This window comes from Arachis ipaensis, chromosome B7, assembly GCF_059453495.1.
Source record: "Arachis ipaensis isolate K30076 ecotype BB chromosome B7, ASM5945349v1, whole genome shotgun sequence".
NCBI classification, from domain to species: Eukaryota; Viridiplantae; Streptophyta; class Magnoliopsida; order Fabales; family Fabaceae; genus Arachis; species Arachis ipaensis.
Window position 1 is genome coordinate 102,350,074 of NC_142442.1, and position 12,196 is coordinate 102,362,269.

General features: G+C 37.0%; 1 protein-coding gene across 1 annotated transcript; it reads right to left on the reverse strand.

Annotated features, from left to right (window-relative positions):
• Positions 1 to 10,938: 10,938 nt before the first annotated feature.
• LOC148553556 (zinc finger BED domain-containing protein RICESLEEPER 2-like) lies at positions 10,939 to 11,713 on the reverse strand. The gene is made up of 2 exons (XM_088494839.1): positions 11,086 to 11,713; positions 10,939 to 11,000 (listed from the first exon to the last, which is right to left on the reverse strand). The coding sequence occupies exons 1-2, from the start codon at positions 11,711 to 11,713 to the stop codon at positions 10,939 to 10,941; spliced, it is 690 nt and encodes a 229-aa protein (XP_088350965.1).
• Positions 11,714 to 12,196: the final 483 nt, after the last annotated feature.

Genomic DNA, 12,196 nt, shown 5'->3' on the forward strand with positions numbered 1-12,196 from the left:
ATTTTTAGTCAACAATGAGTTTGATAACTCAAGTGTCTCCAATGACTCAACCAAAGCCAAAAGGGAAAAAAGTCTACTTGAATGAAAATAATTTGGATAAACAAAGAGTATTAATAAATTAAAGAGAGCAATTATAAATCTGAAATACTTCAATTAGCACTAATAAAGATATCAAATGTAACATGGAAGAGTTCATAAATTAAATTAGGAAAATAAATAAAAAGAACATTGAACCTGGGATTGAGAGTCACTCCTAAAACTAAGAGAAATCCTAAATCCTAATCCTAAGAGAGAGCAGAGAACCTCTCTCTCTAAAAACTACATCTACTCCTAAAATTGTGAATTATGAGAGCTTGTCATGAATGGATGCATTTTCCCACTTTATAGCCTCTAATCTGTGTTTTCCAGGCCGAAAACTGGGTCAAAAACAGCCCAGAAATTACCCCCAGCGTATTCTGGTACGTTCAAGTCGCGGCAAAGTGACGCAGAGGCGTCGTCCACGCGTCCGCGCGGATTGAAGTTCGCAGATGCGACGTGGGCGCGTCATTCACGCGTTCGCGTCGCCTAACGTCGGGGCAGCTATGGCAAATTATATATCAAATCGAAGCCCCGGAAGTTAGCTTTCCAACGCATCTGGAACTGCATTGTTTAGACCTCTGTAGCTAAAGTTATAGCCGTTTGGGTGCGAAGAGGTCAGGCTGGACAGCTTAGCAATTTCTCCAACTTCTTGTATTCCTTCCACTTTTGCATGCTTCCTTTCCATCCTCTGAGCCATTCCTGCTCTGTAATCTCTGAAATCACTTAACACACATATCAAGGCATCTAATAGTAATAAGAGAGGATTTAAACATAGGGAACTTAAGGCCAAAGAAGCATGTTTTAAATTAAAGCACATAATTAGGAAGGCAAATGTAAAACCATGCAAATAGTATGAATAAGTGAGTAAAGAGTTGATAAAAACCACTCAATTGAGCACAAGATAAACCATGAAATAGTGGTTTATCAACCTCCCCACACTTAAATATTAGCATGTCCTCATGTTAAGCTCAAGAGAAGCTATAAAGATGAAGAGGAATGGTAGAATGTATGAAATGCAACCTATCTGTATGAATGCAACTACATGCAGAATGTTTCTACCTACTTAGTTAAAAGTAAATAAGCTCTTCAAGACAGACATAAATAAGATTTCACTAATTTAAATCATACAATAAAAAGCAAGTAAACTTGTAAGAAGATAGCTCATGAAAGCAGGGAACATAGAATCAAGCATTGAACCCTCACTGGTAGTGTATATCACTCTAGTCTCTCAAGTGTATAGGGTAATTCACTCTACTCTTCTCTAATCATGCTTTCTAAACTTTGTTCTTCATCTAACCAATCAACAAATATTTAGCATACTAATGCAAACATCATGAGGTCTTTTCAGGGTTGTAATGGGGCTGAGGTAAAGGTAAGGGTACATGTATGGCCAAGTGAGCTATAATATGAATCTTTTACTAACCTAAGCTCTCACCTAATATACATATACTCTGTATACTGTTAAATTCATGCCTAACTACCCATAATTTCCACTTTTGTATGATTTCTATACTCATGTACTAGATTTTTGATATTTCTTTACTTTTATCACATGTGCATTGGTCTTTTTATTAACTTAGCATTGGGGTAATTTTGTCCCCTTATTTATTTACTTATTTATTGAATATTTTTGAATTTTTCTCTTTTTTTTTTTTTTGTAGAGAAATAAACATAACTTATCAATGCACATGGATTTTCCATTATTTTTCTATTTTGGTTTTTCATGAGTAGGTTCTCAAATTTCCAATATTCAAATATTAGAAACATGATACATTCCCTTATTAACCCATGTTTCCACAATTTCCCCACACTTAGTTGATGCACAATCTCTATCTTAAGCTAACCAAAGATTCAATTGGGGTTTTTAATTTGTTTTTTTGCTTAAGGCTAGTGATGTGGTAAAGTATAGAATAAATGGGATTAAAAGGCTTAAGGTGGCAAACAAAGGTGATTGAAAGGGTATGCTTATTTGGAATAAGTGAGCTAAAATTAAACAATGGCCTCAATCATATGCAAGCATGTAAATACACTAAATATTGGACATATAGAATGGAACAAAGCAAAGGTTGCAATCATAGTGAAGAAAACACACAAGAATAAAAATTTATGGTTAAATAATGTAACCATGTAAATAAGCTCAAAATCTCACAGGTTGTGTGTTCTTTAGCTCAAAAATGATGTTCCAAATACAACTTCAAACAAGTTTTAACATAAAAATTTTTTTTTTCAATTTAAAGTAGTGAAATTTTTCAAAGATAGGGTCTTAAAAGAATTTTATTACTTTAACCAATTAGTAACTTGATGCATAAAATCAAACAAATATGCAAATGTAACAACTAATTTAACAAAGAAAATTAAACATTGGTGCTAAAATATGAACTGACTAACCCACGGAAGTCGGTATCGACCTCCCCACACTTAAAGATTGCACCATCCTCGATGCATGCTAAGATGTGCAGGTGGACGAGCTATTCCAACTGGTGCTTTTCTCCGAAGATTTTGCAAATAGACTTGTCTGTCTCCCCATGTAAACGTCTTCCGGTTCTCTTCCTGGTGGCCATCCTGAAAGAAAAAGGGAAGAAAGGTAACCCAATAATAAAGATAAGAAAATAAATGAAGTATTGTTGGGTTAATGCCAAATGATAAGGGTCTCATTTACATGGAAGCTTCAACATGTACGTGAGAAAATAATATAAGCACATGGCATACTAGTGGTGCAAAATTTGCAACAAAGGAGAGGAAAATGTGGGTAATGCAAGATAGTATAAGTTCATATCAATGCAAGAGAAGTACAAGTATCATAAAAGATTAGCATTGATTTAAATAATGTTACCCAATCAGAATAAAATGAGTCGTAAGCACTAAGATAATACCAGAAAAGATATAACAATTGAATAAGAACATTTGAACACCAATGGTAAAATAATAAATTTAGAAAAGAAAATAAAAATCTACAAAATTAAAATGCAATGAATGAAAGTATGCAAATAAATAAAATAAAATAAAAGATAAGAAGAATGAGAAGGGAAAGAAATAAAGTAAGAAAGAAAGAAGAAAGAAGAAAAGATAGAAGAAATTAGGATTGGGGAAGAAAAGATAAGATATTTGGCAAATTAGGATAAGTTGTGCGGCGCAAGCGACGCGGACGCGTGGGGCACGCAGTCACGCGGATAGTGCTTCTATGAAATGACGCGGACGCATCATCCACGCGATCGTGTGGATCGATCTGTGCCATTAGAGCGAGGGCAGCCGCGCGGTCGCGTAACTTTCTGTTTGAAGCTCATATTGCCAAATTTTAGGGTGACGCGGTCGCGTGGGGGACGCGATCACGTGGTTGACCAATATTGGGATATGACGCGGATGCGTGGGGCACGCGTTCGCGTGGTAAGGTCTGGGCGTCTAGCGCCAGTCCAGCATCACTCCAGCTCATCTTTCGGCGACGCACCCTTTTTACGTCGATTTTCAGGTCACGCGGCCGCGTGGGTGACGCGGTCACGTGGGAGGCCAATGTTCCCACCTGACACGGACGCGTCAGCAATGCGGTTGCGTGGGGTCAAATTATGCTAAAGGCGCGCCTCCAGCCATGCTCTCGCATGACTTTCTGTTCGTTTTCTTTTCTTCCCATTGCACTGGTGACACAGACGCGTTAGCGACGCTGCCGCGTCGCGTGCGTGCTTTTTTTTCTTTTTAATCTGAAAAAAAATGCAGAATGCAGTGTTAATATGAATGCGATGCAAAACTCCAGGTTCAATATAATAAAATAAAATAAAACTCGAAAACAAATAAAACTAAATAAAAATGAAAAAGGAACGATCATACCATGGTGGGTTGTCTCCCACCTAGCACTTTTAGTTAAAGTCCTTAAGTTGGACATTTGGTGAGCTCCCTGTTATGGTGGCTTGTGCTTGTATTCATCCAGGAATCTCCATCAATGTTTGTAATTCCAATATCCTCCGGGATCCCAAACTAGGCGCAGAAAGCCTTCAAGTAAGTTAAAGCAAGTGACAAGGCCCCAAGAGTGTTGATTTCTAGATTGAATTCCGGGGTCCCAGACCTTGCCTTTGCACCCATCTTCTAGTTGATTATCATGATTCCATCCGAGTGGTTCAGTCTTAGAATTCTCACTGAAGCATCCAAACAACTTCCCAGACCCATTCAATTGAGCTCTACACCAACCTTTGCGTTTAAACTTAAAGCTTCCAACCATAATAAACCTTGCAGGACTATTCTTACCACTGACCATCTTTCTCTTACTCTTAATGTCACAATGAGCTCTAAGTTGACCATCCGTCTCCAGTAGCCCATATTCAAGTGGAATTAGAAAGCTAAGGGGTATGAATTTTACCCACTTGAATGTTGTGAAGGATGATGGCAACTTAGGGGGAGGGGTCTCCAATAACTTTGGCAAGGTGATTCCAAGCTCCACTCCCTTGTGCTCTTTGACAACTTTCACCTCTTTGCAAGCTTCTTCAATTTCAACCTCTTCCTCTTGGTAGCTTTCTTCCAATTCAATCTCTTCTTCATTGCTTACCGAGGGCATGGGAGGCTGTGCTTCTTCTTCTTTAATCTCCATCTCTTGATCGACCTCTTCCAAGTCCTTAATCATGATATGCCTTGGAGGTTGTACACCCTCCTCAGCATCAATTTCAATCGCCTTGGAAGGAGGTTCTATAACCTGACTTTCCCATGGAGGTTCAGCATCTCCTAAGTCTGTAACCACTTCTTCCTCTTCAATAATTACAGCTTCTTCCACTTGTTTCAATACAAAGTCATGCTCTGTACTGTCCATTGGAGTTTCTAGTATCTCCTTCATGCTACGTTCTTCATTAGATTATCCACATGAAGCCATGGGGGTTCCTTAAGTGTCCGAACGTCGGGAAGCTAATTGATTTATTGCTTGATTCAATTGATGAAGTGTGGCATTAAATTTTTCACATGTTTCCTTGAGTTGCTCCATTGATGCTTGGGGTGATGGATATGGACATGATGCATAGGGAGGTGGTGGTTCTTGGGAGTAATTGGGTTGGAATTGGGGTGGTTCTATATATGGTTCATATGGTTCATAAGGTGGTTGGTATGGTGGATACGGGTTAGGGTCATATGGAGGTGAATGGTGAAAAAGAGCTTGTGAGTATGGTAGTCCAAAGTCATGTTGAGGAGAGGGCTTATAGGCATATGGTGGTGGTTGTTGATAGTTTATTGGAGGTGGTTGTTGCCATGAGGGTTGATTAAATCCTTGTGGCTCCTCCCATCTTTGATTGTTCCAACCTTGATGTCTGTTCTCATTGTAATTTCCTCTTCCTGCAATATAATGGTAACCAGACTCATAGCCAAAGGGGTGAGAGTTCATAGTAGCAAATAAAAATTAAAAACAAAAATAAAAACAAATTTAAATTAAAAGGTTATTGAAATTTAAATTTTGAATTCGAAAATTAAATTTTAAAATTTGAAAATTAAATTTTGAAATTTGAAATTTGAAATTTTGAATTTAAAATTTTTGAAATTTGAATTTTGAAATTTGAATTTTAAATTTTTGAAATTTTGAATTTTGAAATTTGAAATTTTGAAATTTGAAATTTAAATATTGAATTTTGAAATTTAATAAGATAAAATAAGATTTTGAAAAAGATATGATTTTTTGAAAAAGATTTAAATTTTGAAATTTAAATTTTGAAATTTTAAATTTTGAAATTTGAGATTTGAATTTTAAATTTTTGAATTTGAATTTTGAAAATTGAAAATTAAAATTTTAAATTTGAGTTTTAAATTTTGAATTTTTGAATTTAATGAGGAAAGAGAAAAACAATAAAATGACACCAAACTTAAAATTTTTGGATCAAAACGAAGAAAACAACTAAGAACAACTTGAAGGTCAAGATGAACACGAAGAACAACTTGAAGATCAAGATGAACACCGAGAACAAAAATTTTTTGAAAATTTTTTTTTAATAACTAAATAAAAACCAATAACCTCTTAATTTATGAAAAAGCAAAAATAAAAACAAAAATAAAAACAAATTAACAAGCAAAAAGTAAATATTTACAATAACCAATAATAAGGCACACGTTTGTAATTCCCAGCAACGGCATCATTTTGATGAGAGAACTTTTGCGTGGTCTAAAAATTTGTGAATAAATCCTCGTTGCAAGTATAGTTTCTAAACCTTCAAAAGTCCTTTCATACAAACGTTTTGGTTGTCACAAGTAACAAACCCCTTTTAAAATTGAAAATCGAGTATTTAAACCTCGGGTCGTCTTCTCAAGGAATTGCAGGGAGGTATGTTCTTATTATTGGTTATGAGTCTTGTAAATTAGGGGTTTTAGAAAGTAAGGAAGCAGTATGTTGAATGATAAGAAAAATAAAATAATAATAAAATAAACTTTTGGCAAGGTATTATAACTGGAAGTCCTATCCCAGTTATCCTTATCAATTGTGGTGAGAATTGGATTTTTCTCCCACTTTGTTAACCTCTAACTATGAAGGTAAGTTAAGTGGATGAATTAATTTTTGGATTCCTCAGGTCCTAGTCTTTCCTTGGGAAAAGCTAGAGTTATTGGAACTCGAATTAATTCTTGAAGAATTCCAATTTTTAGTCAACAATGAGTTTGATAACTCAAGTGTCTCCAATGACTCAACCAAAGCCAAAAGGGAAAAGAGTCTACTTGAATAAAAATAATTTGGATAAACAAAGAGCATTAATAAATTAAAGAGAGCAATCATAAATCTGAAATACTTCAATTAGCACTAACAAAGATATCAAATGTAACATGGAAGAGTTTATAAATTAAATTAGAAAAATAAATAAAAAAAACATTAAACCTGGGATTGAGAGTCACTCCTAAAACTAAGAGAAATCCTAAATCCTAATCCTAAGAGAGAGGAGAGAACCTCTCTAAAAACTACATCTACTCCTAAAATTGTGAATTATGAGAGCTTGTCATGAATGGATGCATTTCCCCACTTTATAGCCTCTAATCTGTGTTTTCCGGGATAAAAACTGGGTCAAACACAGCCTAGAAATCGCCCTCAGCGTATTCTAGCACGTTCAGGTCGCGGCAAAGTGACGCGGAGGCGTCGTCCACGCGTCTGCGCGGATTGAAGTTCGCAGATGCGACGCGGGCGCGTCATTCACGCGTTCGCGTTGCCTAACGTCAAAGCAGATATGGCAAATTATATATCAAGTCGAAGTCCTGGACGTTAGCTTTTCAACGCAATTGGAACCGCGTCGTTTGGACCTTTGTAGCTAAAGTTATAGCCGTTTGAGTGCGAATAGGTCAGGCTAGACAGCTTAGCAATTTCTCCAACTTCTTGTATTCCTTCCACTTTTGCATGCTTCCTTTCCATCCTCTGAGCCATTCCTACCCTGTAATCTCTGAAATCACTTAACACACATATCAAGGCATCTAATGGTAATAAGAGAGGATTTAAACATAGGAAACTTAAGGCCAAAGAAGCATATTTTCAATCAAAGCACATAATTAGGAAGGCAAATGTAAAACCATGCAAATAGTATGAATAAGTGAGTAAAGAGTTGATAAAAACCACTCAATTGAGCACAAGATAAACCATGAAATAGTGGTTTATTAGGTGGCTCCGGTGCTCGCGGTGGTGGCACTGTGGTGGCACGGCGGTGGGTTGGGGTCGGCGATGGGGAACGGGTAAGAAGGGGGAAGGAGGGATAGGGAGAGGAAGAGAAGAAGGGGAGGGGTGAGGAGGGGAGGGTGGCGTTGGGGTGGTGGTGGCCGGCGGTGGGGTGTGGCAGCTGGGTAGGGGGCAGTGGGGGTCGAGAGGAGGAAAGAGAAGGAGAAGAGGAGAAGAAGGAGGGGTGAGGGTGGGGTGAATGGCGGCGGGTTTGGGGTTCAGTTATGGTGGCGGTGCAGCGGTGATGGCGGCGGTGGTGGTTGGTGGCAGTGGGAGGTTGGGGGAGAGAGAGAGAAGAATGGAGGTGGAATGTTGGGGAGGGGGAAGAAAAGTGACGCTGGGGCTAGGGTTTCCGCGTCAGGGGGGTTAAGGAATTTGAATCCACGCGTATGCGTGAATCACGCGTGCGCGTGGATGAGGTAAAATTGAAACGATGCGAAGGTGTCATTGACGCGAACGCGTGAAGAGGGGTAGGTGAAGATGACGTGTACGCGTGAAGCATGCTGATGAGCGGATATTTTATACGCTTTTTGGGGGTTATTTTCATATAGTTTTTAGTAGGATCTAGCTACTTTTTAGCCCTTTTGATTAGTTTTCATGCAAAAATCAAATTTTTGGACTTTACTATGAGTTTGTGTGTTTTTCTGTGATTTCAGATATTTTCTGGCTGAAATTGAGGGACCTGAGCAAAAATCTGTTTCAGAGGCTGAAAAATGACTGCAGATGCCGTTGGATTCTGACCTCCCTGCACTCGAAATGGATTTTCTGGAGCTACAGAAGCCCAATTAGCGCGCTTTCAATTGCGTTGGAAAGTAGACATCTTGGGCTTTCCAGCAATATATAATAGTCCATACTTTTCCCGAGTTGAGATCTCGCAAACTGGCGTTTAACACCAAGTTTCTACCTTATTCTGGCGTTAAACGCCAGAACTGGCATAAAAGTTGGAGTTAAACGCCCAAACTGGCACAAAAGCTGGAGTTAAACGCCAGGAGCAGCCTGTGCATGTGAAAGCTTCAATGCTCAGCCTAAACACACACCAAGTGGGCCCCGGAAGTGGATTTCTGCACTATCTATCTTAGTTTACTCATTTTCTGTAAACCTAGGTCACTAGTTTAGTATAAAAACTACTTTTAGAGACTTACTATGTACCTTATGACATTTTACATCTGAATTTTGTGTCTTCTACGGCATGAGTCTCTAAACTCCATGGTTGGGGGTGAGGAGCTCTGCTGTGTCTCGATAGATTAATGCAATTACTACTGTTTCTCATTCAGTCACGCTTGTTTCTATTCTAAGATATTCATTCGCACTTCAACATGATGAATGTGATGATCCGTGACACTCATCACCATTCTCAACCTATGAACGCGTGCCTAACAACCACTTCCGTTCTACCTTAGATTGAATGTATATCTCTTGGGTTCCTGGTTCACGAGTTTTACTGCCTCTCCTGACAACAGAGCATTTAAATCCGTGAGATCAGAGTCTTCGTGGTATAAGCTAGAATAAATTGGCAGTATTCCTGAGATCCAAAAAGTCTAAACCTTGTCTGTGGTATTCCGAGTAGGATCCGAGAAGGGATGACTATGACGAGCTTCAAACTCATGAATGCTGGGCGCAGTGACAATGTGCAAAAGGATCAATGGATCCTATTCCAACATTAGTGAGAACCAACAGATGATTAGCCATGTACATGGACCTTTTCCACTGAGAGGATGGTTGGTAGCCATTGACAATGGTGATCCACCAACATACAACTTGCCATGGAAGGAGACCTGCGTGCGTGAAAAAAAAGACAATAGGAAAGCAAAAATTTAGAAGACATAGCATCTCCAAAACCTCAACATGTTCTCCACTACTGCATAACAAGTATCATTTAATCCATGTTCTTTTACTTATTTCAATTAAAACTAAGAATTACTATTGTTATCCTGACTAAGAGCTACAAGATAACCATAGCTTGCTTCAAGCCATGGGATCGACCCTTACTCACGTAAGGTATTACTTGGACGACCCAGTGCACTTGCTGGTTAGTTGTGCGGAATTGCAAAAGTGTGATTGTGATTTCGTGCACCAAGTTTTTGGCGCCGTTGCCGGGGATTGTTCGAGTTTGGACAACTGACGGTTTATTTTGTTGCTTAGATTAGGAAAAATTTTTCTTTTTGGTTTAGAGTCTTCTATTATTGTTTTTGGTTAAAATTTTAAAATCCTTATTTTATTTTTCTAAATTATTTTCGAAATTTTTTAAAACCCATAACTTCATAATTTAGTCTTATGTTTGAGTTTAGTTTCATATTTTAAGTTTGGTGTCAATTGCATAAGTTTATTTCTTTCATTTTTTTCAAATTATTAGTGCTCAGAGTATAAAAATTTTTAAGTTTGGTGTCCTTTGTGTTTCTGTTTTCTTAAAAAATTTTTCAAAAGTTGCTCTCAGTGTTCATCTTGATATTTAAAGTTTTCCTGTTTGTCTTCTTTGTTTTGATCCAAAAATTCTAAGTTTGGTGTCATTTTATTGTTTTTCTCTTTCCTCATTAAATTCAAAAATATCTTTCATATTTATCTTATCTTATCTTAGTTTTGAAATTTCAAAATTCAAAATCCCTTTCAAAAATCATATCCAAAGTTTTCAAATCTTCTTAATTAAGTAATTATTTTAGTTTTCGAAATTTATATTTTAATTTTTAATTATTTTATTTTATCTTATTTCTTTTTTTATTTATTCGGTTTGTTTTTAATTAAATATAATAAAAATAAAAACATATTTTATTTGCAATTCACATCAATTTCCTTTTCTCCATCATGGATCTAAGTGAAAATAAATAGTCTAAAAGGACTCTGGGTCATATCCTAACCCCATTACGGCTGCATATGGGAGTAGCATCTGTATTAGGGGTGGCAGTGGGGCGGGTTTTTGCCCTACCCGACCCCGCCCCGCCGTCCTGACAGGCATATACTACCCGCCCCCATAACTACCCGCGGGTAGTAAATAGCAGAACCCGAACCCGCCCCTGCGGGTACCCGCCCCACCCCGACCCGCCCCTATAAAAATTAAGACAAAAATTTAAAATTCATAGCTAAATTAAAATACAAAAATAAAATTCATACAATGTCATTAGCTAAAATAACCTGAAATTAAAAAAAAGATATTGTTAGATCACTACAAATTTAACACCATAATAAATAAATTACAATATTAGATATAAAATGATCTTCAACCCTTATTCTTGATCATTTTCAACATCTTCATCATCATTAAAAGTTTGCAAATCAAGATTTAAACCTGAAAATTAAAAGAGATAACAATTAACAAATTAATTGGTACTATGAAAAAAATTAACATAAATGAAGATTAATCAATATATCACCTTTACTTCCCAAAGGTGCCCACAACCAACTTTGGCCACACATCAAAGCTTCAATTATGTCTTGTTTGAGCTTTGCACGATGAGGAGAAATCACACGACCACTTGTACTAAAAGCAGATTCAGAGGCAACAGTGGACACCGGAATAGCATATATATCCTTAGCTATTTTTGCAAGAACTTTAAATTTCATCTGATTGTTCTTCCACCATTTCAAAACATTAAAGTTAGGATCATTTGGAGGATGAATTTCCTCCTCAAGATAATGATCATGCTCAACATTCACATATGAACTCCTTGTCATTTTTCTTCTTTTAAGATACACCATGTAATCATCACCCCCAAATAAACTTGCATTTCCACTTTCATTAAGTTCTTTTGTACCAACACCAACACCGACATGTGACACATCAGAACTCATTTTTTGAGTGTATTCATTAACCAACTCATTACACAACTGATGAATTCTATCAACTTGCTTGGAGCATTCTGTTGGATCTAGATACATTTTTTCAAATTGAAACTCAACCCCAACCATCTTGTACCTAGGGTCTAAAATAGCAGCAACACCCATAATGCCATGAATTTCATCCCAATACTTTTCAAATTTCTTCTTCATGTTAGATGCCATATTAGCAATTAACGGATTAGTAGAAATTTCCCATTCATCCAATGACACTTTTATTTTACAAACCAAAGTAAAATAAAGATTATCAGTCGAAAATTTAGACCCAGAAAATAGTTGAGTAACATCATAAAACAATTTCAATCTGTCACATATTTCCTTCGCAAGTTCCCATTCCTCATTACTTGGCACAGTTTTATATTAGGGTTCCTTCTGCCTTAACATAGGAAAAACAGCTTTATACAACAAAGCAGTTTCTAACATCAAATAAGTTGAGTTCCATCTAGTTGGGCAATCAAGAACTAATTTCCTAGTAAATGAGATCGCTATTTTAGCACACCAACTCACAAAAGTTTCGGTTCTTTTCTGTGTTGCAGTCCAATACAATACACTACTACGAATCTTTTCTATACTTTTCTTAACAATACTTAAGCCATCCTTCACAATCAAATTCAATATATGAGCACAACAACGCATATGTAACAATTT